The sequence below is a fragment of the Carassius carassius genome, chromosome 2 (assembly GCF_963082965.1).
Source record: "Carassius carassius chromosome 2, fCarCar2.1, whole genome shotgun sequence".
Taxonomy (NCBI): domain Eukaryota; kingdom Metazoa; phylum Chordata; class Actinopteri; order Cypriniformes; family Cyprinidae; genus Carassius; species Carassius carassius.
The window spans coordinates 11,326,861-11,354,263 of record NC_081756.1 but is presented as its reverse complement, the minus strand read 5'-3'; the positions used below and the strand labels follow the sequence as shown (position 1 = coordinate 11,354,263).

The 27,403-nt window shown below is 36.4% G+C and overlaps 1 protein-coding gene across 1 annotated transcript in view; it reads right to left on the bottom strand.

Annotated features, from left to right (window-relative positions):
* Positions 1-27,403, bottom strand: part of focad (focadhesin) — a 52,371-nt gene that overhangs the window by 10,186 nt on the left and 14,782 nt on the right. Inside the window, exons 6-29 of the mRNA XM_059507265.1 lie at positions 26,165-26,266; positions 25,726-25,951; positions 25,252-25,458; positions 24,805-24,892; positions 24,169-24,359; positions 23,826-24,086; positions 15,809-15,913; positions 14,875-14,976; positions 13,541-13,671; positions 13,250-13,376; positions 12,193-12,327; positions 11,993-12,043; positions 11,787-11,870; positions 11,564-11,699; positions 10,807-10,995; positions 10,519-10,640; positions 9,782-9,874; positions 9,584-9,672; positions 7,545-7,586; positions 7,065-7,173; positions 6,857-6,973; positions 758-996; positions 560-649; positions 236-386 (exon numbers count right to left, since the gene is read on the bottom strand). Of these exons, the coding sequence (XP_059363248.1) occupies positions 236-386; positions 560-649; positions 758-996; positions 6,857-6,973; positions 7,065-7,173; positions 7,545-7,586; positions 9,584-9,672; positions 9,782-9,874; positions 10,519-10,640; positions 10,807-10,995; positions 11,564-11,699; positions 11,787-11,870; positions 11,993-12,043; positions 12,193-12,327; positions 13,250-13,376; positions 13,541-13,671; positions 14,875-14,976; positions 15,809-15,913; positions 23,826-24,086; positions 24,169-24,359; positions 24,805-24,892; positions 25,252-25,458; positions 25,726-25,951; positions 26,165-26,266 (3,187 nt within the window). The remainder of the gene's footprint in view (positions 1-235; positions 387-559; positions 650-757; positions 997-6,856; positions 6,974-7,064; positions 7,174-7,544; positions 7,587-9,583; positions 9,673-9,781; positions 9,875-10,518; positions 10,641-10,806; positions 10,996-11,563; positions 11,700-11,786; positions 11,871-11,992; positions 12,044-12,192; positions 12,328-13,249; positions 13,377-13,540; positions 13,672-14,874; positions 14,977-15,808; positions 15,914-23,825; positions 24,087-24,168; positions 24,360-24,804; positions 24,893-25,251; positions 25,459-25,725; positions 25,952-26,164; positions 26,267-27,403) is intronic.

Sequence of the window (27,403 nt, the reverse complement as noted above, 5' to 3'; positions counted from 1 at the left end):
GATGTTACTTAATAGTCACATGACATGCAGGTATACAAATCAAATAGAACATGCTTTTTATGAAGTATTTTGATTGTTTTAACTATCTACCATTTATTTTAATTTCATTTTTTTTTTTTTTTTATTACTAGCTTTTCATCAACTCGCTAACATTTTTTTTTTTTAGCAAATGTACATTAAGAAGGGCCAAAATACCAAGCCATTTCTCAAGTAAAGATTCAAGACATGGTTTTACCTCCTGCTGCATGCGGCTCATATTGCTGCTGTCCTGCAGGCTCTGCAGGAGTCTGTCCAGCGTTAGAGACACATGCACACCGTCCCGCTCAGACTGACTACTGCTACTGAGAGAACTGAGTACCAACCCCACACCTAACACACAACCAGCACTGAGAGAGACAAAGAGCAAACAGACATTTAAGAGTCTGTTAGTGTACAGCGGAAATGAAGAATATAACTAAATAAATACATATTTTAGATGTGTGTGCAATAAGTTGTAGATGTGCATGCAACTAAGTTGTACAGTTGTAGTAAACACTAAAATCAGATTCGATGGACTAACTTGTACTCCAGATTGGGATTAAAGCAACAGTCTTCCAGTCGTTCCAGATGTTTCACTAGCAGCTCTGCTACCGACTGCCCAGATATATCACTGGAGTAAACAAGTAACTGCATCAGTAAACATTCATCAAACATGATATAGCTATTCCAATTGTCTGGACTGGAGTTCTCTGTCATGGTATGATCACTCAGCACACACCTGACTCTCTCGTCATGCAGCCAGGCTAGAAACATGCCCAGAGCCAGGCCGCTGTGAAACTGGAGTGCCTGAGACTCGTCTGCGGAGGTCGAGCCTGGCAGTCCTGCCTCTAGGGTGCCCAGTATAGCAGGAATGTTCTTTTTGCACGAGGTCACCAGCACCGGCACCAACAACGCCAGCCCCAGAGCAGCACAGGAGCGCGCGATCACACTCGCTGTGTTCTCACCCGAGTATGAGCGCTAAAATGTGAAGTTCAGTTTTGAGTTATAATATAGGGGAAAAAATACAATAAGCAGCAATTAGGTTTTATTTGTTACCCATCAAACTACTGGGGTAGGTAAGATTTTTGAAAACAAGTCTCTTTTGTTCACCAAATCTGCATTTATTTGATCAAAATACTGTTAAAAGATCTAAACGTTGAGTTTAATTTCATTATTATCCGTATTGAAAACTGCTGCTCAATATTTTTGGAAACTGTGATGCATTTTTCAGGATTATTTTGCTATATATAAGTAGCACAATTTATTTAAATTCTTTTGAAGTATTATACAGTAAATACCTTTATTTTCATTTATTTTCTGAACCAGAGGTGTCAAGTAACGAAGTACAAATACTTTGTTACATTACTTAAGTAGAAATTTGGGGTATCTATACTTTACTTGAGTATTTATTTTACTTTTACTCCTTACATTTTCACGCAAGTATCTGTACTTTCTACTCCTTCAATTTTATAAATAGCTTCGTTACTGCCATTTCATTTCAGCTTGTCATCATTAAAAAATAAAAAAACTATCCAGATAAATCGCGCCATCCGGATGGAGTGAATTGGATTGTGGTTGGATGAGAAGTATAAACATGTACCATTCCGACACCCTATTGGTTTGTACGCGATCCATCGCACCTGCACATAACACAAATCACATCACATCCCAGCAAGGACATAGCCAGTTTTGGGTTTGTTTATCAAAAAATATATTTCTTAAAAGTAGGGTTGGGTATGGAACCGGTATGCATCGAACTGAATAAGAGGAAGCAGATTTCGGTGCCTTTTAAATGCATGAGCGATCGATTGAAATTTGTTCTGGTTCTCCGAAATGTACACAAGAAGCACAGGCGTCGCTAGGATTTTTTAGCGGGGCTGTAGCATTTAGCTCCACAAATTAAAGTAATGAACACAAATTTATGATCGCCTCAGAGTCAGTCCCCTTGTTTCATATGAAACCGGCGTCAGACCAGTCTCCTCTCCGTCTTTCAGCACGCTCTTCAATCTGCAGACCGCGGCGGAGCAGCGGACACAAGGTGTGTGTTTATCGATAGATTGTTAGAATATCTGTATCTGTGGAGTTCTTTGTCATAAATACAGTTTACAAAAGGTCATGGGACCAGTCGGTTTCTCATCTACTGTAAAGTTTTCGCTTGTCACCGTTCATCACCACCACAGTTTCCTCCAGCGAAAATCTAGCCCTTAACACATATGAACGAACACATACTTTAATTACACTTATTTAAATATACTTAATTTAATCATACGTACTTTATACATACACTACTGTGCAAAAGTCTTAGTCATGTTAGTATTTTCACTTAAAAGAATGGCGATCGGCAGTTATTTTGCTGTAGTGTGCCAGTAGAAAAAATCTGTTTATATTTCCAAACATTCATTTTGCCGTTGTCAGACTGCTTGTGCCTTCAAAATCACATTAGATTATTATTAAAATGAATGGCAAACTGATATTTCCTACTGACACACTACAGCAAAAACTGGCTTAAAACCCTTTTTTGGGGTGAAAATACTAATGTGTCGAAGACTTTTGCACTGTACTGTACTTTACAAACGACATTGTTGCTACTTTATAAAGAATGAGCGTAGAGTCATTCACAGCAGCGGTCCCCAACCTTTTAAGCGCCAAGGACTGGTTTAATGTCAGACAATATTTTCACGGACCGGTCTTTAAGGTGTGACGGATAAATACAACAAAATAAAATGATACGACTGGCATAAAAACTGTTGTATATTGTAAATATAGTAATAATTATGAATCCACTGTGTATTCTTATGCAACTTTATTAGCAGCGTCCTCATAACATCACGCCAACAACATAACATGAATAACATCCTCTCTGCCCCTAACGCTCACTGACTCTGTGACGTTTAAACATGCCTTAAAAATATAATGGTGCGTTCAAGTCCTCCGGGGAAGTTCGTACGCACGAGGTGGGAAGTCGTGCTTATGACGGCATGTGCGTTCAAGTCACTTTCGTCGGAGCAAGATGGCGGAGTACTTTCTCTTAATTAATAACACAAAAATACAGCAATGTTCTTAAACTCTTGTTCTAGAAAATAAAGAACAAAGAAATGTGCATTAGGTATACTTCGTTTTTTTAATGTTTTAAATTAATTTATGAACCCACGGCCAATTTTGTTCTTACAAGTTGCCTTGTTATATTATAATGCCATCATATTATGTGTCGTCGATTAACTTACTGCGCTGTAAAAAGAAAAGCCTGACAATATCACAGCTAAATACCTTTAAGTATTGTGTACTGCGCCATGTTAATTACTGACACGCCCCCAACTCGTACAGATCAGGGCTTAAAGAAAATCCCGAGCTCCCCACTGGTCTTTACGATATTGTGGTGGCGTTCATGTGCATTCAGCACGTAAATACGATCTATACGAGATGACTTGAACGCACAATAAGATACCGCAAAAATCCACCGCGCCATAGATGTAAACAGAGAGAAGTAGCTCCGGCTACAATGTTCTTCCGCCAGACGCGAGCGCCAAAAGTTACCGACTGCAGCTTTAATGTAAGTTAAAGTCCGCAGCCCGGGGGTTGGGGACCGCTGATTCACAGAACTGATTAAAGACAGAGACAGAAAGCACTCATCTTAACTAAATATCAGAGTGACAGAGATACAGTAGAAACATTATGTGTGGTTTTGTATTAAATAATGACCCAGATTGTGAAATACATTTATTAGCCTTTAAGGGAAGCACAACTTGGGAAATGAAAGCATCCAAGGTGAAAGCTATGGATTTATTTTAAATATTTGTAATGTTCTTTAATGTTATCCATAGTTTTTTTTTTGTGGTTCTTTTTTTTTAAGTATCGGTTCAGGCACCGTTTAGGTGCTGGTACCGTTTTAAAAGTATCGAAATGGCAACGGACCCTACTTAAAAGTTATTATTTCTCACTACTCATTTACCAAATGGGTGCTTTCTCTTCATCCTCCACAAATTAAGCTACTGTAGGTAGTTCGGTAGCGAGAAGTTTTAATAAGTTATCGTTTGCGATTGACGATTAGGATTAGAAGTTATTTTTCATTTTTATTTTTTGATTATTCACTTGGATTAATCATTCATTTTGAAAGCACTATAATGTTTATTGTATATAGTAGTGTTGTCAAAAGACCCGGTACTTCGGTACCAAGTCGGTACTAAAAAAATGAAAATGTCACGGTACCAGGTTTCTGTAAGTACCGGTGGTACCGAGGACCCGTTCAAACCCGGTTCTGGATGCATACAGCTCTATGATTTCCGCGAAGCAGAAAACGCGGACGGAATCTCAAAATCCAGTCATGAAAATGAAACTTACATTTTAATATGGACAGTCACGGAATTTGTCAAAATTAGCATAAATTTATCTAATCAAATCTCCATATGGACCAGTATCTGTAAATGTTAAGCCGCAAAAGTTGGTTGAAATCTGCATCCTGCATGTTCAGCGTGCATGTCTCTGTGTGAATGAATGAATGGTTTGTTTACTACATAGACTGAAGCGCATGACGCTTGCAATAATGAGGACATACAACATCACTAGAACTGTTCTGAGTCACTTCACAAGCATTTTACCATTTCATTTGAGTAAAACCAGTGTCAATTTAAAGGTATTCACGGAAAACCATCAAAACAGCCTCTACATTGCGAGTAAATCACTCGCATATGTGAATAAATTTTACTCAGGGCGAGTAAATTATGTCTATTGTTAGCCATTGGCTAATAAATTCTTAGATTTTACTTGCCACTGTGTGCGTGTTCGAGGCTATTATAAGATTGGCGCAGATATATTTTCATTCGCTGAACACTGACTGAGCGCTTCAGAGTTCTCTCTCCATCAATCGATCTGTACTTTTCAATTCATCTCAATGGACGCACAGTACACCTGTATTTGCCTCTTTTACTGTTTATGGTATTTGCCGAACTGTAAACTCTGTGTGAAGGACCACGACTCGGCGTCGCTTTGCTGATAACGTTAGCTGTTTCTCACACATGCAAAGAGAGAGAGCGAGAGTCTTACCACGCTGAATCGACATGCTACATGTAAACTATATTCTTTGTTGTCTTCTCCTGTCAAAATAATGTAGTTCGTTTATAATTATTCATATTTTCGAAAAAAGCACAAGATATGCCGGTTTTTCCGGTAGTGGGCGGAGCTAATGCGCAAATGTCAATTTCATTGGCTGGCGCTCATCTTTTACCGTCCCTGTTTTGATTTCAGCAAATCAGTTCGACCGAACGCAGACAACGTGATTAATATTCATGAACCCAGCAGCTCATCAATCCATAGTGCATTGTACATTGTTAGTATGGTAGTAGAATTAGTAGTATTATTATCTTTTAATAATAATTATTATGATCTATTACTTTTTTTTTTTTTTACAGAAACCCTCAATGAACAAAAATATCTTAAGCATCACTACCAGTCTTAAGTTCAGATAAATGACAAATATGCATTCATTACAAATTCATTTTTACATAAAGGCATTGTGCTAGAAATATTACTATTATTTTGTAAAATGTATGTGATACTGCTACTACTGTTAATTAAAAATTAATCACACAAAATTTCTTCCATGTTTTAATTTTAATAGCAAATCCCTTTATTTACCAAAAAATAAAATGTGTTTAAATTTCATAAATTAAAAGACAAATTAAATTTGGGTGAAACTTGTTTACTGTTTTTCATAATTATATTACTTGTAGAAGAACTTTAAACACAATTGTAAATAAGTATAAAGAATGGCATTGGTTTTATTTTTAGTGATAAAAAGTTTTTTTTTTTTTTTTAGCATATTTTTGTGTTTTGCTTTGGTACCGAAATTGGTACCGAGAACCGTGGATTTTCACTGGTATCGGTACCGAATACTGAAATTTTGGTACCGTGACAACACTAGTATATAGACAACCATACAAGGGTAATTGTTACTAAGCCTGCACCAATGTTCTTGTCCATTGCCCTCGCAGATTCCTGCAGCTAAGCTTGGATGTACATTTACATTCCATCAAAGGTTATTGATGACATGCCTCTGAAATTTGACTTTTTGCACCATAACAATACTTATAGGCAACTAGTCATCATATCTCTAGTTCTTTAATGTATTTGCATTGTACTAAAGTGCATTCATTTTCAATGGGCATATATGCGCCTGAAACAGGTAGCCTAGTGCATCCCAAATTTTTCAACATGAACATTTTAATATAACATTATAGTCATTATGGCCTGGGGTGGGGTAGTGCACAATAGGCCCCTGTGGCATGGCCTAAGCCTTTGTTCTTAATGGCATTTTTTCCCCTTACACTACTTTTACTTTTATACTTTAAGTAGTTTTTTAAACCAGTACTCTTACACTTTTACTTGAGTAAAAAGCTTAAGTATTTATTTGTTCATGTGAACTAAAATGACCCCAGGCTTTTAATCAGTAGTGTAGATATCATGAATCAACAACGAACAATACTTATGCAGTATTTATTCATGTAGGTTGATGTTACTCTCTACATATATTGTACATTAATACATTTGTAAAATTTAAAGTTTGAAGTCAACATTAATGTAATTATATTTTTGTTTTGTAATGTTAGTATAATGTTAGCTCTGGATGCAATAACTAATGTTAATAAATCAAACCTTATTATAATGTGTTACCAATATGGCATTACTACTAGTTGAAGGAGCAATATTATAGACTTTTATAGCATATGCATTAAGGACACATAATATTTGAAGGATTTAACAAGGATGCAGTTTGTACTTTATACACCAACAGTGGAATCTGTAAAAATCATTGAAATGATTTCCCGAGGGAGTTATAACTCACATGAATGAACCATGGGAAGACTTGTCCTTTAGGGTTACTGTTACTGCTAACAATGCTGAGCAGTGTGTCAATCACCATCGTCAGCCAGTGAACTGTGGGAAGGAAGTCCGGACCCACCTACGAAAAGAAAATGACAGTTTATTGGGAAGTTTTCCAGGTTATTTTTTTTTTCAGTAACCAGAAACTAAATAATAAAGCTGCATCTAACCTCAAGTCCACTTTCAGACTGTGTAGGAAGGTTGCTCTCATATCTGGTTAAGACAACAGCCAGACCACTTAGTGCCAGGATAGAATTACCTTGAACAACTGGACTATCTCTGTCATAATGGAGACAAAATGATAAAATGTTAATCCACATATAGGCTGATTTTAAACAGAACACACTGCAGCAATGCTGAATGATTACTAGCATCAATGCTGAAAACAGGCCCAAATATGTGGATTGTGTGAGCAATTATAAGCTTACATTTAATCGATAAAACACTGAGAACTTTCCTAAGAGACGACAGTGAATAAAAGCAAACTGCAGATTCTGAATATAAATCACTCTGTTTACTAATAAAACATTTTGAAAAGAAAAAAAATCGATAGTTCTAAGTTTTAGCTTAGAAAAGACAAAACAAGGGTCTTGTCGGGATCTTGTGATATTCTTACAAACCTAAGAATATCAGCAGCTTTAGTAACTTACTTGGCGGCAGATTTGACCACATCAGTCAGTTGGTCTCTGACCCTGAGGAAAGACAGAAAGAGGGATATGATTTAAGGTGCTCCACAGACTGACAAGAAGAGCTTTCATCTCCTCAGGCAATGATTTAAGAGCCAAGGACCATTTGCATGGCTTCATACAGAACAAGGGGTCCCAAAAGTCTGAGACCACATTGACAATCTGGGATTCCTCCAATTTAAACATGGAAAAGCAGGAGGATTTTGAAACATTTTAAGCAACGAAACTTAATGACATCAAATGAATAAGAATTCTCTACTAATTCTAGGTGCAGTTTAAAAAGGCCAGATGTCCTTGCTTTCACTGAAACACAAGATTGTCTTTGTTCGAACCATTCTCAAATCACACAGGATCACTTGATCTTCAGTTTTTACACAAACTAATGGAGTTAACAAGTGATAAAGAAAACCCTAAGTCATTTATTTTCATTTTTCAATGGAACATTTAACTCAAAATTGTTATGTATATAATATAACTTAAGAAGGTCTAGCATTTTTTGGACCCCACTCTGACAAAATCAGACCCGTCTACCTCATTTCCTCCAGTTTAAACCATCTTTAATTGACATCTCTTTCTGCGGGGCAAAGGCTGTTACCCTACAATCCCAGTGGTCTCGCACCATCCAACCCTCCTGGCATGCTTCAGGGCACGTGACTGTGTACACACTGCCCTGAGCTGCCAAGAGTGGAATAACTGTATTACACAAAGACTGCGGAACAAACAAGAATCAGTGATGCCATGGGGAATAAAGTTCTGGCTGTCATCCGAACATGTTATATCCCATCAATCACTCACTGGCTGACAGGCAGTCAAAATGGCATTCTCGGGGTTGAGTGATGGCGTTCTCCCAGACTGTGTGGTTATGCATATTATGGCGAGAGACCGTGTGAACAATAACAGCCTATAATTGCCAACAGATTTACATTGAAAAATTATATACATTTTGCGTAATGGTGATGTGCATGCGCTCATATGTGACTTATGAAATGTCAGTCTGCATTCAAAGGCTTTTCAAAGCAGCTGAAAGCCTTTCAGAAAGCAATTCAACAGCTCTGGATGGTTCGACAAGCAAGACATATAAAATAATACCTTCACATTCCTCTCTATGGTGCAAAGCTCCAATTACACTCTACTCTTTAGACTAGAGGCTTTCATTATTGTGCAGCATTCATCTTCACAGTTTCTGAAAGTGCTAAGATTTTTTGTGCTAAAAACCATTCAATATAATTCACGGTCACATTACATGTTGTTGTTTTTGGGTCAGCTATGACGTCTGTGCTTCTTGAGGGTTCATATGAAATATTTAGTGAGAACTGATATATATATATTTGCATCCATTAGCTTTTTAAAGAACATTGCATATAATGCATTGAATTTTTTTTGTTTGTTTCTTAAAACCACACCAGCTGTGTTGACTATTGTCATGGTGTAAACTAAAAAACCTATTTACGATGTTAGAGGTCCTTTTTAAAAAAAACTCTAAACTATATCTGCTCTTGCCATGTTAAAAACTTTGCAGTGGCCCCACCTAAAGGCACTGTATGAATGTCACTATATTTAAAACCGAGTTCATAATAAAATAACAACTGATTTTTAGTAGATATACGAGGTCTCATCATGCTATACTGTATAAGTTCAACTAACTTTTGATAATCAGAAAGTGTAACTATAAGTATATGAATTGTTTTATCATTGTAAAACCTAACAATATTTACTGTAAATTAGAAACAAATAGACATAGAAAGCATTTTCTCCAGTAGTCTTGTTTAGACCCTACTGTTGAAGTCACGATGAAGTGAAAATACACACCGCTTATTTTATACATTTGTTCCTGATCTTACTGTGAATTTGGTGGATTTTGACATTTGGTGCATGTTTCTTTTTTAAACTCCTAATTCTTAATAACAATATCAAAATTTGATCTTATGGTTCAAAACCTTGAAGAAGAACTCCAGGACCAGGCCAGTCTGTACTGTAGATGCATCTGGATGAGTGAATCTTACCAGAGCCAGGCATAGTGCTGTTTGTACTGCAGTTCCTCTGGGCTCTCTTTACCCTGCTTCTGCAGCATCTCCAGCTCTGCCTTTCGACCCTGGACAATAATTACAGTGAGTTTAATCACATGAATTATGATCTTAATTGTAAAGCTAGGCTTATTCTTATACATCTGATCTGATGGTCTAAAAATCCCACAGGATCACCTTGAGAGCTGCATGGTAAGCCCGGCTCATGAAGCCCCGCCAGGCCTGGGGCAAGAGCAGAGAACGATGCCATTCAGACGGCTGGATGTTCACCTGAGAGGAAGAGACCGAGATAAATTATTAACATTTTTATGTATTTATACATTCACGATTTTTAACTATCACTGTACATATTTTAATCAAATAATGAAATATTTTATGAAATAATCAAATGCATAATTTGATAAAATAATTACAGAAACTAGAATCTAAAGTAAGTCACCAATGACGAAAAAAAAAAGGGAATTTCAAACAAACATCGGACTGTACATTGGACTGTTCATTTACGAGACCGTAAATAAAATAATAATATAATTAATAATATAAAAATTTTTTTTTGCCAAGTTTATTTATATAGCACATTTCATACACAATGGTAATTCAAAGTGCTTTACATAAAAGAAAGTAAAATAATTATGAAGAAAAGTAATAACAACAACAAAAACAAGCAATTTTAAAACTTTGGCTTACAATTTCAAAAATTTACTTACCGGTATTTAAAATTAATTTAGCAGTTATTAGCAGTAATTAACAGTTAAAAATAGAAAATGATTTGACATAAAATACACTGAATATGAAAATACAGTGCAAAAAAAAAAATTACTAGTCATGCATACATTTCTCTTCTCATTTTTGGGGTAAAATATCATTTAATTTTAAAACAGAATTCAAGTTTTTGTGTGTTTGCTAGAAGGTACCTCATGAATAAGGGTGGCTAACATTTGTTGATAACTCCGCCCTCTGCTGACAAGAAATCGTGTGATTGGATGTCCATCTTTGTCAGTTTGAACAGGAAGGTCATAACAGAGTAGAAGCCCAGCTGAAAAAGACCAATCGAAACCAACATATTGTATATATTTATTTAACACATTTAACAGGACAAACACAGAATTATGCAATGTGTGAGTTGTTACTTCAGTTGTGACAAACAAGCATTAGCTAGAAGAATTTTAAAATGATGAATGACTCTTCTACAGTATATGTACCTGCTAAGCCAGGTTTCAGACCCGGCTGCTTGTTCTTCTCATATGTTTTCAGCATAAAAGAAGGAATTCCAGATACAGTTTTTCCCTGGTCAGAGCGCAAATTCACCCCAATCAGAGCTGAATGGTACACGCCACGGGGCATTTGGTTCATCTCCTGCCGTACTAGAGCCGTTAGGAAGGTCTCAAGGGCTGCATTAGAAAACAAAACTCATGAATTAAGGAGGTTTTTGTTAAAGGTTAAATAATACAAGTCTTTATAACTATGATAAGTCCATATTGTGGGTTTCTGTTGCATGTTGTACTTTTAGGCAAGTATGCTGACACACACAGCCTCATCTTTTATTCATCCAGCTATTCTGAATACATTACCTTGGTAAAATTATGGAAATATGCTACAATTACATAACAGTAACTGTGAAAGGATCACACCTTGGGTCTATGATATGTAAAATTTCAGTACACAAAATCTGTCCCAATTTATTTCTTCTGCCACCAGAAAAACACAGCCAGCTGGCTTGTTATCTAACCAGATAACAGTGAATGTATCCCTCGTATAATGAATGAGCAGAACAGGAAGGTTAAGTATTAAGTATAAAGCAAACAACCCAATTCACACTGATTAATAATAGTATAGATATCTATATGACACCAACATAACTCAAATATCATAACAGTTTGCACACAAATATATATGTTTTGTAGTTCAAATAACTATAAATGCAAGTCAACTGTAGCCACCATGATCGTATAATCATACCTGGTAAAACAGATCGTTGTGTGAGACAAACTAGCTTCACGTATGACGTCCCTGGCACTGAAACATCTTCCTCCTTCTCATTCTCATTTTCCTTCCCATCATCCTCTTCTTCAGGCTGCTTTGGTACAGGTCTGACCTGGTAGCGAGATCATATTTCCATTACAGATGTACTGTATATATAAAGGTGAACACTAGTGTGATGGTATTTATCAAATATTCCCACCTGCTCTGGCAAGTGTAGGATGGTGTTAGACGGTTCAGGGTACTCCGAGAGAGCTTTAAAACCCGGGCTTGCAACCTCTGGGTCCTGATGAAGCCAATAAAGCTTTAGATATTGCAGATACATAAAATGGTGCAATTGCCGGGTGATTGGTCAGCTATCATGGCCATCCCTACCCTTCATTACCATTTGAAAATGTCAGCACTCACCTGACTAAGTGCGTAGCCCCATAAAACACAGACTGCCTCGTTTCTGAATTTCTGTAAGGAAAAGGACATAATACCTGAAGTGATTTGTCCCGGTTGTCAAATGTGGAGAGAAATAAACCATGCTTTTAACTATGCATTCAGACACCGCTTCAAAATGCCACACATCTAGGAATCAGAAACAGAGGTTGGTGGTCTCGTGCCTCATATTCTTCAGTTTTGACGTTTAAAGTAGGTACTAATGCCAGAAGTTCAGCTGTGGCCTTTAGGACCAGGGGTCTGGTGTCACAGCACAGCTTAGGAGAGAGTGCCTTCCACGTGGAGATGATATCAACTACCTGAATACAAAACGGATGAGAAGGATATTCACACGGTAAGAATGACTCACTGGCTAGTGTGAAATATCACTTAAACAACATCTACATTACCATTTAAAAGTTTGGGTCAGTATGATTTTCTTTTAAAGAAATTAACACTTTTATTCAGCAAGGATGCGTTAAACTGATCAAAAGTGATAGTGGAGACTTGTATATTCTTACAAAAGTTTATTTCAATTAAATGCTGCTATTCTCAACTTTTTTTATTCATCAAGGAATCCTGGAAAATGAAAATTGCTTCACAAAGGATCAGCTTTTCCATTGCGTTTTAAAGCACATTCCAATAAAAAAAGGTTATTTTAAATTGTAATAATATTATTATCATTGTCTGTATGTTGATGAAATTGAATATTGGTGAGCATGCGAGACTTCATACTTGCCCCAAACATTTGAACCGTATGTACTACATTATTATACAGTATCCAATATTTCTTAATCATGTGCACACATCTTTTTAAATATGTCAGATAATTATCCAGCTGGCTAAAATGAAACCTATATAACTAACTAAATACTAAAATAAAATAAATGAATATAATATAAAAACAATATAATGAACATGATGATAAAATAAATATTAAGCAATAAATGTAAAATTAGATTTTTTTTTATAATAAATATTTAATATGCCTGTAAAAAAAAGGACAATGAAAATGTTGGCGGACCCAGTACAAATATAAAACTCTTTTCCCAACAAAGCAAAAATCCTGGTGAGGCCTGAAATGATTCGAATTTTCGTCTTGAGGGAGGAGGGAACATGAAGGCCAGGGTCTACCCAATCAAAACTATAGAAATAGTTTGGAAATGAAAATGCATTTTTATCTTCATTTTCAGATTTGTGACAGCACAGTGTGAACCTGTTGATAGGGCTCCAGAGACTGACCTCAGCTCTACAGAGCTCCTGTAAGCCCTGCAGTGCCAGAGCAGCAGGGGTGGCCTGATCCTTCCTGGAGAACTGCATCAGTGTGTCCGTGATGGCAGCCAGCATGTCTCCTCCATGTTGGTACGGCCTGGAACAGTATGTATGGCATTTGGGAAATGAGTAAATGAATGTAAATGTTAAACCTTTGAAGGTGAATGGTTACTATAGTCATTAACATTCGAATATACAGTGGTAGCATCGTGTCCCGTGTGGAATATGCAGTAAATCAAACAGATTTTGGGTGAAGCAGACCTCTCTCTGCAGATGTCTCTGATGCAGGCTGCTCTAGCCAATATCTGCTCCCACTGCGTATCTTTTCCCAAGACCACTGATGATTTTTCAAGCTGTGACATCAGTCTCTGCAGGTCCGGATACACACGGTCCTATTTAAAACAAACAAACAAAAAACCTCTGCATTAAATGAAAACAGTTTTCATCTAATACAATGTCACTCACTAATACATTGTAAGTCTGGTCGAAGTCTCCAAAAAGTTTTTGGTGCCACTGTATAGCAGACTTTATATTAAGAAGCGGTATCAAAAACACATGTGCTGATTCAATCTGAAATCATAATCTTTCATTTATACTGCAGTTAAAATGTATTTTTTTCCTAAAACATGCAAATTCTCTCTGAACTAATTAATATTTGTATAATTTTACATTTAATTGATAACAGGGTTGAAACCATTAAGTAATACCATATATAATATTTAAGCGTATTATATTAGTAGACTAAATATAAGACAAAAATGATCAAATATGAATGTTAATTTTAAACAAATATTAAATAATAAAGCTTAATATCACAATTTTACGCTTCATTAATAAAAGGGCTCAAACCATTAAGTTATATGCATAAAATTCACTCAAATTGTTATTCTTATATTATATGAAAATATTAGTGCTGTCAAAAGATTAATCGCATATATGATGTATATATTAAAAAAATAATTACATGTATATATATTTGTATTCAAGTATTATTTATATGATTTATAAATATTAATATTTATATATATATAAACAAAACATGTTTTTCTTAAATATATACATGCATGTGTGAATATTTATATATACATAATACATATACACAGTACAATCAAATATAAATATATAAAAATATAAATATACATAGTATAATTAAATCAAATATAAATATAATAATTTTTTTAAGCATAAACCAAATGATACAAAGTGAATATATCAATTTAAATAAATATCAAATAATCAAGCTGAATTACCATAATAATTTTACACTTCATTAATAACAGGACTCAAACTATCATTTTATAAAAAATAAAATAAAAAAAAAACTCAAATTGTTATCATAATAATATTATTTGACAATTTTAATTATAATTAAACATTATAAGTAATAATTTAGTATACTAAACAGAAGCCTCTCAGAAGTGAATTTTATGATATTTAAATGCATGAACCTACACGGTAAATGAGAGTACGTTCATTTTAAATAAATATTAAACACTGATATTCAACATAAATTCACAGAATCAATGCATCCTGGCCACAGACATCTGACACAACACAGAAAGAACAGATTTAACAGATATCAGCATTAACTGCACCTGTTTTTTCCATAAAAGAGCTAAGAGGCGCAGCGCCACAGGCCTCAGTCTGGATGAACTGCCCAGAGTTTGGAGGACATGAAGCACCTGCGGGATACAGAACTGAAACACAGGAGAGCTCAGTCAGGATAAACACACACGAGGCAGAATACTTAATGCTAAAACATAACGAACAGGAATGGATATATGCAAACTTAGCTAAAAGCTTAGTATAGTTAATTCATGCAAACTTACATTACCTAATGCTTTTATGTTTTTAATGCTTTGCCTGTGACCTAAAGACTAGGTTGTGCTCTGCTGCGCTTTTAAAAATCAGATTACAAAAAGCTCAAATTAAAACACTGCCACCCACATTTAAAGGCTGATGATAGAGTGCCTAAGCATTTAAGCACACAAATAAAGATGAATAACATCAGCAAAACATCTCCTTTCAGACTGTGCAATGTCCATATAGTGTTTTTATTGATGTAGCATTTTAGCAGCATGCAAAATGTTACTGAAGTACACATTTTGCATACAAAATTGATGAATAATATGCATGGTTAGCACAATCAAATGAATAACACTGGCACAGACAATGGTCAGGTTAATGGCTGGAGTTGCCTACATTGCAGGTGAGCAGTTGCCATAGCAACAGGGGAAGCAAAGTATCCCAAATCCATGCAGACGGACTATATTCATATTTTGTGGAGCTGTGCTGCACTACCCTGTAAATGGTGTTGCATTCTTAATTTTGTCTGCCATACATGTTAACATCATCTTAATAAAATGAATAGCTACCGCACATTTAATTACATTTAATTTTTTCATTATGTTTCTTGGTAAAACTTTGATCATCAAGAAAACACATTTGCTGAAAAATATCTATTAAGTTTCTAATTTAATATTCCCTCATCAGGTAAACAGTGCATGCTGTGCATGTTAATGACTGTACCTTGTGGGTTCCCAGTTTTGGCAGAGTGTAGAGAACAGAGTGAGACAAAGCCGGATCAGACACTCTGCCCAGTTTAAACATCAGGACGGGAAGTAAAGATGGCACCTAGAGGTAAATGGGAAAAATAATTAAGCAAACAATTAATAGACAATTAACTCTGACCTACTAAATACACTCGTGCACATCAGACACATTTAAAAGCAATGGAATATAAATCAGCATCCAATTGAGATTTAAAATGGCTTTTAAAACCCAAAGGCTAGTGGCTTTTTAAAGACTTAACAAAAAAAAACATAAAAAAAACTTGTATAAAGAGCTGCAGTGGTGTAAAATAGATAAACGCACAAGTAACCGTCCCCAAAATCTGGGTTAATGGTCAATGTTAAATGTTAACAGTTAATGTTAAAATTCTAGAAGGGGGTCAAGACATTGCTGTTATGGGACCTATAGTTCATTGCCTGCAGCAGAAGAGCCAAACGTCTCAGTTTTATTTTCATTAAGCTGACAGAAATTAAATGAATCATCATCAGTCGCTCATGGGGCATTTTTAACATCCAATCCTTTCAAAGAGCTCTGCAAAGAATTGAATTAAAAATCAAAGCATGTATGGCAAATGCAATGGAAAGACTCTTGAAAAACACTATATGAAAACTGAAAACAGCAAGAAAGGGAAAGATAGGAAAGAGGGATATGACAACAATCAAACAATACAGAAAGTAAAAAGAAAAAGCAAGTAACCATCCTCATAATGTAAGGAGACATGCTCATCACAGCGAGGGGCTGATGGAGGAGGGGTGTGAGGGCAAAGTCTTATTCTTCTCACCCACCTCATTCAAGTTAAACCGAGCAAGACTGTCACAAGTTATCCATCTCATGCAGTGGGCGAGGAACGCCAAAGAGCCCTCAGCTTTGAAGTTCATTCCAGCAATCCTCTCCAACCGTCTGACTAACACCCTGTTTCTCTCTTTCTTTATTTTCTCAAGCTGTTTCTGTAGCATAAACACTGCTCCAGAAGCTTCTATAATACTAAAAGACTGGCTCAAGGCCAGTGTTTCCCCAGCTTAAGCAAAATAAAAATGAAAGGTATGCTTGACTTCAGGAGAAACTGAGGGGCTACAGTGAACAGTGACAAACTGCTGAAAACCTGTGGACCATGTGAAGGACCTGAAAACTCTCTTTTCCTGCATTGAGAAGTATGCCATCAGATCTGAGCACATACTCAAGAGCTGCTTAGCTAATTCATTTCATGTTTTTGGCTTCAAACGTCATGCTTTGCGGTGAGTGAAGGGGTCTGCTGGTTTATATTGGAGTCTTTTGCTCCAGGAAATGCCAACTTAAATGTTAGTCAATACAATGAGCAACCAACAAAACTCAAGCTCATCCAGGGCTTGTTTTGAAAGACTGAGGCATCAGAGTTGAATTCAAGACCACAGCCTCTAAAACCTAGATTCATATTAAGATTAGACCCCTTTAGGATCAGATCTAGCCCGAGACGAGACCCTGACCAATGCATGTCTGTTCAAGACAATGTACCCACACTGGAAACCCTAATTATTATTGACTGTAAAACCCCATTTAGCACCTGCTTCTACACGTAAAAGTTATTTCAAACAGTCGACGTTTGTCAAACAGATATAAATGCCAGCAATAAAATGTAAAGCCCTCACAATAAAACTAGTATAAATCAAATAAATATTTGTATAATATATATATAATATATAATATACATTAAGTACATTATAGAGAACTAAAAATCCCATTGATTCTAAATAACAAGTCCCCATGCTTTTAACATTTTTACATAATTAAAATGCATCGGTTTATTGGTATTCCCCCAGTTACAGTGCTCAACTGGAGATATAGCGGCACACTCACTAATGTTTTAATAGCCTAATAAGGTTTGATTATGCAATATTTCTCTTGTTGAAGAAAAAAAAAAAGTGTGGCAAGTTAGATCAAGCATAGTAAACAAGATTTAAGTACAGTGTTTCTAAGGTGGCTTATAAGTGTGTAAAGTGGGCATCTAAAACACACCACATAAAATCTACTGTCTTTCCTCATTTCTCTCCAATATTTGTAAAACAATTCCCCAGACAAGCCTCTCCCTAACAGACCCCCACTAACCGATAATACTGGATCTTTCTCTCTCTTGAGAACAGTTTTAACCCTTGGGACACCATGGCAGTTGTTCTAATCTCTAATTGGAGATTAACCCCTCAGCATCCCCATTAGAAAACCAGCACAACCTCTGACCTGCAGAGCAAGCCAATTAACAGCCTTAATGAGTGAGGATGAAAAAAAAAGTGGAAAGAAAGAGAAAACATATGCAGAGTATGAGAAAGAGTATGATAAAATACTGTTCAAAAGTTTGGTGTTGGTAGTATTTTTAAATATTTTTGAAAGAAGTCTCTGTTGCTCACCAAGGCTGTATTTATTTGATAAAAATAAAATAAAAGTAATATCGTGAAATATTCTTACAATTTAAAACAACTGTTTTCCATTTTGATATAGTTTAAAATGTAATTTATTTCTATGACAGCAAGCTGAGTTTCCATGATACTTTTTTCAGGATTCTTTGACAAATAGAAAGTTGAAAAGAACAGCATTTATTTAAAATAAAGACATTTATAGTGTTTTAAAAATAATGTTTTACTTCTCTATCTCAGATTAATGAGTTCTTGCTGAATATAAGTTACATTTTTTCATAAAAAATTTGATTCCCACTTAATATGCTTCAAATAATTATCAACACTGCTTTTCACTAAATGAACATAAGGACATAAATTGACATTTTTGGGGGTTAGGGTGACATGATGACATGAACCAGTTAATTGAAATGGGCAGTTTGAACTGATTCACTGAAATGCATTTAATTTACCTACCAACAGCACTTATTATGTTACTGAATGTTTAAATAAGAGATGCCACTAAAATATCTGTCTTAAAGGGATAGTTCACCCAAATATTTAAATTCTGCCATCATTTACTCACTCATGTCGTTCCAAACCTGTTGCATTTTGATGTTGAACATAAAAGAAGATATTTTGAAGATTGTTAATCAAACAGTTGGTGTTTCCCATTGACTTCCATAGTATTTCTATTCCTACTATGTAAGTCAATGGGAACCACCAACTGTTTGATTACCAGCAATCTTCAAAATATCATCTTTTATGTTCAACATAATGGGTGAACTATCCCTTTAACGCTCTCTTACAGGAAAGGTTGTGCAACTAGTCTAACGACATGTTTCCTAGTAAACTTAATGGTCAAATGAAAAGCACATCACATCATAAAATCAACACAATAATTTTCTATCACCAGCAGAATCACTGGGAATATATATTGTGAGCATTCAATAAATCACCCAGCCTTAATCGGAAAGCAGTAGAGAGTGAATCTCAGCACCCAGCCAAGGCCTCTAATAAGGGCATAGAGCCAGTGACAGATGATGTATAATATTCCTCTGTGCTGCAGCCTCCTTGAATATCTTCCTGTTAGTGTGATTACAGCAGACCTGCAGGACTGCATATCCTCCCTCAGGTCACACACTCCCCATGTTCATGGCTGCCAGTCTCCTGGTCTCAATTATTTCTGTCTAAAGCATGCCCTAAGGCATTCTGTAATGAATGCAAGAGGGGAGTACAGGTCTACTTCACCATGATACACCTTCATTTAGCATTTAGCTAGTAATTACTGCGCCAGTTTCTAAGGCTGCACATGTTGCCTAGTAACAATGACATCTGGATAATGGACAGAAATGAAAGCGAAAGATGAAGGGAAAATAGTTTTTTTCCAATTGTGCTATTTTTTATGCCTTTCATTCAAGGAACAATGTGGTGCTCTTAATGTGTCTAAGGACTGTGGATTTCATCAATTTGAGCTTAGAAAATGGTTTTGTGAAAATCCTTAACAGTCCTGAATGCCAAATGGAGTCCGATCGAAAAAAGGCAGAACTTAAAACTTAGTTTTCTGAAGAATCTATGAGAACTTTGTCTGAAGTAGAGTATAACTATTTTGTCTAACTTGTTTCCATAACTCCATAATGCTGACGTATGTTACATTGACAATTCTTCTGGAGCAATCTATGGTTAAAGGAAAAGAAAACTGTCATCACTGACTCAGCCTCAAGTCGTTACTGTTTTTTCCACGAAGGAAAATCTTCTCTACCACCACAACTCTAATATTTACTTTGTTATATACACTTGGGGCTGGTAAGATTTTTAAAATGTTTTTGAAAGAAGTTTATTATGCTCAGTTTGCTCACCAAGGCTGAACTTTATCGAAAAATTCAAGAAAAACAATATTGTGAAATATTATTAGTATTAAAATAATGTTTTCCAGCTGAAAGTTTGTAATTTGTAAATTATTCCTGTGATGCAAAGCTGGATTTTCAGCATCATTACTCCTGTCTTCAGTGTCACATGATAAGGAAAAATATCTTATTTTTATCAATGTTGAAAACAATGTTGGCAAGTTGTGTTTATAATTTTTAAAGGGGTTACTCAACCCCAAAATTTAAATTTAGTCATTAATCACTTACCCCCATGTCGTTCCAAACCAGTAAAAACTTTGTTTGTCTTTGCAACACAATTTAAGATATTTTGAATGAAAACCGGGAGGCTTGTGACTGTCTCATAGACTGCCAAGTAAATTACACTGTCACGGTCCAGAAAAGTATGAAAGGCATCGTCAGAATAGTCCATCTGCCATCAGTGGTTCAACCGTAACATCATGAAGCGCTAAGAATACTTTTAGTACTGTATTTGAAGAAAACAAAAATAATGACTATACTCAACAATTCATCTCCTCTGTCTCTCCACATACCCGTAGCACCATTTTGGAGAATATGAGCTGAACGCAAGCTGCGTTCACTCTTCTGTGTAAGCCGCAACACAAGAGTACATTTTCTATGTGTATTTATGCTTTGATATGAATGAAAATAGCGCATCCTTGTGGTGAGGCTTACACAAAAGTGTGAACGCAGCCTGCGTTCAGCGGATATTCTTCAAAATGGTGCTTATTTTTGTTTTCTCCTCATAAAAAAAGTATTCGTGTCACTTCATAACATTACGGTTGAACCACTGATGGCAGATGAACTACTCTGAAGATGTCTTTCATTCTTTTCTGGACCTTGACAGTGTAATTTACTCTGCAGTCTTTGGGACAGTAACAGGCCTCCCGGTTTTCATCCAAAATATCTTAAATTGTGTTCCGAAGACGAACGAAGCTTTCACGTGTTTGGAACATGGAGGTAAATGATTGATGACAACATTTTCATTTTGGGATGGAGAAACCCTTTTAAAACCTATTTTCCCTTTTGGGTGAACTATTCCTTTAAGTTTCAGTTACAGAAAAAAAATATGTTAACTGCTTTTCTTATGGAGACAATGGAGATTGAATTACAGAGTTTGAACTCCTCAAAGTTTTGATTACCAGCCTGAAGCTTTAACCACTGGGCTGCATCACAACCTACTAAATAATTAGGGATGTAACGATTAACTGTGAGCTGCTCAAAAATCGATTCAAATATGTGACAATTCAGTTCGGTTGAGATGCCAAACAAATTGCAACACAATAATAGTAAAATTAAAATTAAATTAAATTTATGCATTTAGCAGACGCTTTTATCCAAAGCGACCTACAGTGCATTCAGGCTATCAATTTTTACCTATCATGTGTTTTCCCCGGGAATCGAACCCCCAACCTTGGGTTTGATAGCGCAATGCTCTACCAATTGAGCTACAGGAACACTAGTAGGAGTCTATATGAATGCATCTATATTAGGGGAACTGACTGTCTTTAAAAAAAGTTAACATGGCATTTTCTTTTCATCTTTCCTCTCTATAATGCATATTAAAGTAGTGATCATAAGCGTAACCAAGTAAACACTGTATCATTGCAGTTCATAAGCGCCACCTGCTGTCAGAGAGTGAATCTGCTCGTCTGCGGTTTCATTCAGATATGTTTTATGTAGTATAGTTTCACCAATTAAGTCAGACCATTCTGTTTTTGCTTCAAATTAAAAAAATTATACAGTCTAATTTAGATGAAAAACTACTCATTCTGCATGTATGCTGCATCTTTGTTTGGATCATGATTAAAATCCAGTAGTTTCCTCTAATTATTTAAATGGGAAGTGCACAGACAAAGCCCTAGTGTGTTCATATTAAGATATTTCTAAGAGAACTACTTGTTTGATTTGGGGTTTGTTTTAAAATTTCAATTTAGTTTTGTTATATTTTAACCCTTTCATGCATGAATTATGATAACCACAGTCAGGATTTTTTTCCTATGTGTTTTTATTGCTCTTAGGGCATGAAAAACAAGAATTGATTTTTATTTTATTTTTTTACAAATTTTTCAAAGAGATCTTCAGAGGTCCACTTGAGTGGACAGCATGCGGTTGGTTTAAACTGAAGATATACTGTATTAAATATAAGACAATAATCAAACAGATAAAGTATGTGAATTTAACAAACTAATCAATGCAATTATATCAAATAATGTGAAAACTATAAAATATATGCAAAAAATATAAATGCAAAATATTGCAATGGCTTCATACAACTTCATACAAGTTGCACTTCGCGTATCTTTGATATCAGAACATGAGGACATGATTCCATCAGAATTTTCTACAGCCTGTCAAGGTACAACTGTGGAAACCACTCAGATGCTCCCTCCAGTGCACCAGAGTATGGAGATTTACCCTTATTAGCTGATAATTATGATTATGTTCAAGATGGACATGCACATTTCTATCATAGCCCTCCTCTGAGAAAACCTAGCGATACGTTTTTTCAATCTCATCTGAAATGATCAGTGTTGGGGGTATTACAAGTAACATGCTTTTTTGATGTTACAAGTAAAGTAATGTGTTACAAGTAACATGCATTACCTAATCAGATTACTTTTTGATCTAACAAGTAATTAACTACAAGTAATGTGCATTACCTAATCAGATTACTTTTTGATGTAACGAGTAAAGAAACGCATTACAAGTGACATGCATTACGTAATCAGATTACTTTTTGATGTTATGAGTATAAAAACACATTACAATAACGCACATTACATAATCAGATTACTTTTTGATGTTATGAGAAAGGAAACGCATTACAAGTAACATGCATTATGTAATCAGATTACTTTTTGATGTTATGAGTAAAGAAACACATTAAAAGTAACATGCATTACGTAATCAGATTACTTTTTGATGTTATTAGTAAAAAACGCATTACAATAACATGCATTATAAAATCAGATTTTTTTCGATGTCAATGAAAATTACATTCTAATAATACAAATACAATTATTTACAGTAGAAAAAGTCAATGCATATTAAGTTTTTAAGTTTTACATTTCAAAAACAATATTCACATTATAATTATGAATTGTAGCTGAAATATAGCCATTGCATGCATGACGTCCACTACAGTGGACATGTGATTAATCAGAGTTTTCTCTCAATCTAAAATCAAAACTTGGAAAATTTTACTGTGATATGACTCATTAGATATTGCTTTATGCTGCAATATTTTTTTTACCTACAAGAGTCTCCTAGGATAGAAGGAATGGGTGGATATTCTGGAGCAACTTGGCATGTCTGACTGACCCTTGGCCATCTTGGTTTGGAGGGGGAAAAAATCGAAACACAAAGGCTTGCCACTTGGTTGCAATTTATAGGATGATGCACCAGGGTCCAATGAAGAGATTGATGTGCAACTTTGCCATAAAAACCCGTGCAAATTCAAGAAAATGCTTTTTAAATAGCTGTCCACTGTAGTGACCACTATGCATGAAAGGGTTAATTTCACGAAGAAGTGCGCAGCATTAGCCTAATAAAATGACACGTGTTTATTTACTGTATAATGTCTTCAATCTAATTTTGTTAAATATAATAATAATCATGAATCGAATCCAATCGTGAGTTGAATGAATCGTTACAACCCTATAGATAATGCAAAACTGCAATACAGCAGACTAACAGAACTAAACACTGAGATGTAAAATTTACCTTTGCAGGGTCAACCTCGGCGATGGCAGCGGCAGTCTCCAGCGCTAACCTGCAGAGATCCCCGTGACTGCTGACGATAACATGGGACACCAGGAGACAAACACTATCTGGGACGTGTTCACAGACAGAGAGGGATGACTGCAGGGAGTAAAGCCATTCCATGGATGCAATGGAGTCTACGGAAATTCGGTGCAGGACGCTGGTGGCCACTTGAAGCTCGCTGTACCAAGTGCTGAGAGGCAAACTCAGCTGTGTGGAGTCCTGTTGAGGCAAACGCAAAGCTAAATGTCACACGCTACCTTAAAAACCCTCTCCTGAATGGGTGCATGATTATTAATGGTACCTCTTTTCGATCTGAGGCCTCTCTTTGAACCCTTTGCAACAGTGAATTGGTCAGTTCAAGGTTCTTTGTGTGTGTCTGTGTGTCTGTCAGGGCTTCCATGAGGCTGGAGCAGGACAGCACCTGTAACAAGGGCATCACCAGCAAAGATGCACCCCAAGGAGATGGAAGCTCAGGAGGGACAATCTTTACAGCTAGCAGAGAGACAAAGAGAAGTTATAGTTATAAACTAGATTTGCTGCCATCATGTTAGGGTTAAGTCACCTTTGTTTATATTGCTTGATATAGCAAAGATTGTTTCAAAGGAGCTTCGTGGTAATAAACAGGGAAATAACAGACTGGATGATGCCAAACCTCATCAAATATGAGCAAAAATTCCAAATTCTAGCTAAAAGGCTATACAAAACAACGGTGTCGTAATTGAACATAAGTCAGCTCAGTGTTTTTTTGTTGTTTTTTTCTTATTTTATTATTTACCCTACACCAATAAACCACATAATTTCTCACAGTTATTTGTATGTTGCAATCAGCATGAAACTACAATTTCTGAGCAAAAACAGCCTGTAATTCCACCGTTTTCTGTGGAAATTAAACTAGCTGTGTCAATTTGCTTTGTTCAGGTAGCAAGAGGGGCTTTACCGAGCTCTAGGAGGGCAGTTTGTTGAGAGGTGGAGGCACTTAGCAGTAGAAGGGAGATTCCCATGATCACTTGCTCAGGCGGGAGTTCCTACAGTTAGATAGAGCACAATCAGACAAACGGTTTGACACAGATGGAGCCTCAGAGGGAAAGCTGAATGCAAATCGCTTTGAGCTAGAATATGCTGTGCAAACAAAACCATTAAAAAGATGAAAGGAGAAGATTTGTTGAGATCACACTGAGTGCAACTGCATCAACAACAACAACAAAAAAAATACTAATTTTGCCATTTTCTCTACAATAATACATTTTTGCATCTGCATTTTGTAAATGAATGTTAATAAACAGCACTGATTTTAATAGAGGTTATTGTTTCTCATACTTCCATTTCCACCTAAATGATCTGCATAAAATAAGGCAGGAAATAACAGTGCGATGTGTGCATTCACCTCTGCATGTGCAGGTATTATCTGGTGGAGTGTGTGAAGGAGAGACATCAGTTCTCCTCCCAGATGAAGACTCAGCTGACAGGCACACAGGAGCTGAAGTGTCAGCTGAGTCAGTTCCTTCCTCCAGAAGCCTGGATCGATGAGCAGAGCCGATGTCAGAGATTCAGCAAATGAGCTAAACTCAACCACTGCGGTTACACTGTCCACCTGATGGGTCACAGGACAACAACACACTGATTGCACATTGGATATAGTGTGTAAAAATTTTTTAAATGGATAGTTCAGGCCTAAATTAACATTCTTTCATTATTTACAAACTCCATATTGCTCACTTATAAAGTAGAGCTAGGCACCATAGAAAATTTACAGCGATGGACAATTTAAACCTTCAGTTGAAAGATGCTATGGGACTAAGCCACATACCGCTATGGAGCCACTTCAGCTCAGCACATCAGAATTCATCCGCCAGCTTACCAGCATGTATGGAAGCAGGTCAAAGAGACTGTGTATTAGCTCACGGACCACCGAAGTGCCAGACGCCCCCTTTTCCTGCAGGCTGTCAGGCTCAGGAACCCCTCGAGGTTGGAGCAGGACCCTGAGGAGGCTGTGTCGAAGCAGAGCGTTTTCAGACAACCTCTGGGGCTCGCAGTACAGGTAACGAAGGAACGGTACCAGCATTTTCACATATACTGGCTCATCTCTGAAGAAAACATACAAAATAGCCATAATTCAACTTCAAAATCCACTCATCAAATTCAACCTCACCTGTTATTGTAGATTTTAGGAAGCACCGAGAGCAGAGGAGAATCAGGAGGCCAGAAACTAACAAGAGATTGCTCAACATGGTCTACCTCATTGAGATTTTATATAGCACTTGGTTGAGATTGATAACGGACTTAATCAGATTTCATACTTGTCCATAGCCAGCTGAAGGAAGTCATCAATTTCCTGGAGCAGAGCAGGCCAGCAGTCAGGGCGGTTTTCCAGCACTGTAATGTAGGGGTGAGGGAAGGTCCTAAAAATAAAAAACGGCACACAATTAATTGTTAGTCATTCCACCAGAGAGGAACAGAGAGGGTGAAGGTTTTACAGAAGTGACGTGACATACAGCCAAGTAAGGTGACCCATACTCAGAATTCATGCTCTGCATTTAATCCATCCAAAGTGCACACACACACACACACACACACACTGTGAACACACACCTGGAGCAGCCATTTATGCTGCGGCGCCCGGGGAGCAGTTGGGGGTTCGGTGCCTTGCTCAAGAGCACCTCAGTCATGGTATTGCCAACCCGAGAATCGAACCCAAAACCTAAGGGTTAGGAGTCAAACTCTCTAACCACTAGGCCACGACTTCCACCTTAAAACGGACCCTGAGATTTAGCATTGCTTACCAAGAGATCCTCTGCAGTGAATGGGTGCCATCAGAAGGAGAGTGACAAAACATCACAGGACAGCTGGTAAAAACATCACAATAATCCACACAACTCTAGTCCATCAGGGATTGTTCACCCAAAAATTAAAATGATTTCATTAATTATTCATTCTCATGTCGTTCCAAGGCCATAAGACCTTTGTTCATCTTCGGAACACAAATTAAGATATTTTTTATGAAATACAAGAGCTTTCTGACTCTCCATAGACAGCAAGAGAACCACCATGTTTAAAGCCCAGAAAGGTAGTAACAACATTGTTAAAATAGTCCATGTGACAGCGGTGGTTCAACCGTAATTTTATGAAGCTTTTAGAATACTTTTTATGTGGAAAGACAACAAAAATAACAACGACTTCTCTTCTGTCATCATCGACTCCCATGAAAACAAGCTGCAGCGCATTTGGGTTCTACTTCACAACGAATGCTCTGTGGTACTCTCTTGAATAGTCTTTTTTTTGCACAAAAAGTAATTCTCATAGCTTCATAAAATTACGGTTAAACCACTGATGTCACATGGACTATTTTAACGATGACCTTACTACCTTTCAGGGCTTTGGACGTTGTAGTTACCTTGCTGTCTATGGAGGTTCAGAAAGCTCTCGGATTTCATCAAAAATATCTTGGCTTGTGTTCCAAAGATGAACGAAGATCTTACAGCTTTGTAACGACATGAGAATGAGTAATTAATGACAGAACTTTCATTTTTTTAACTGGA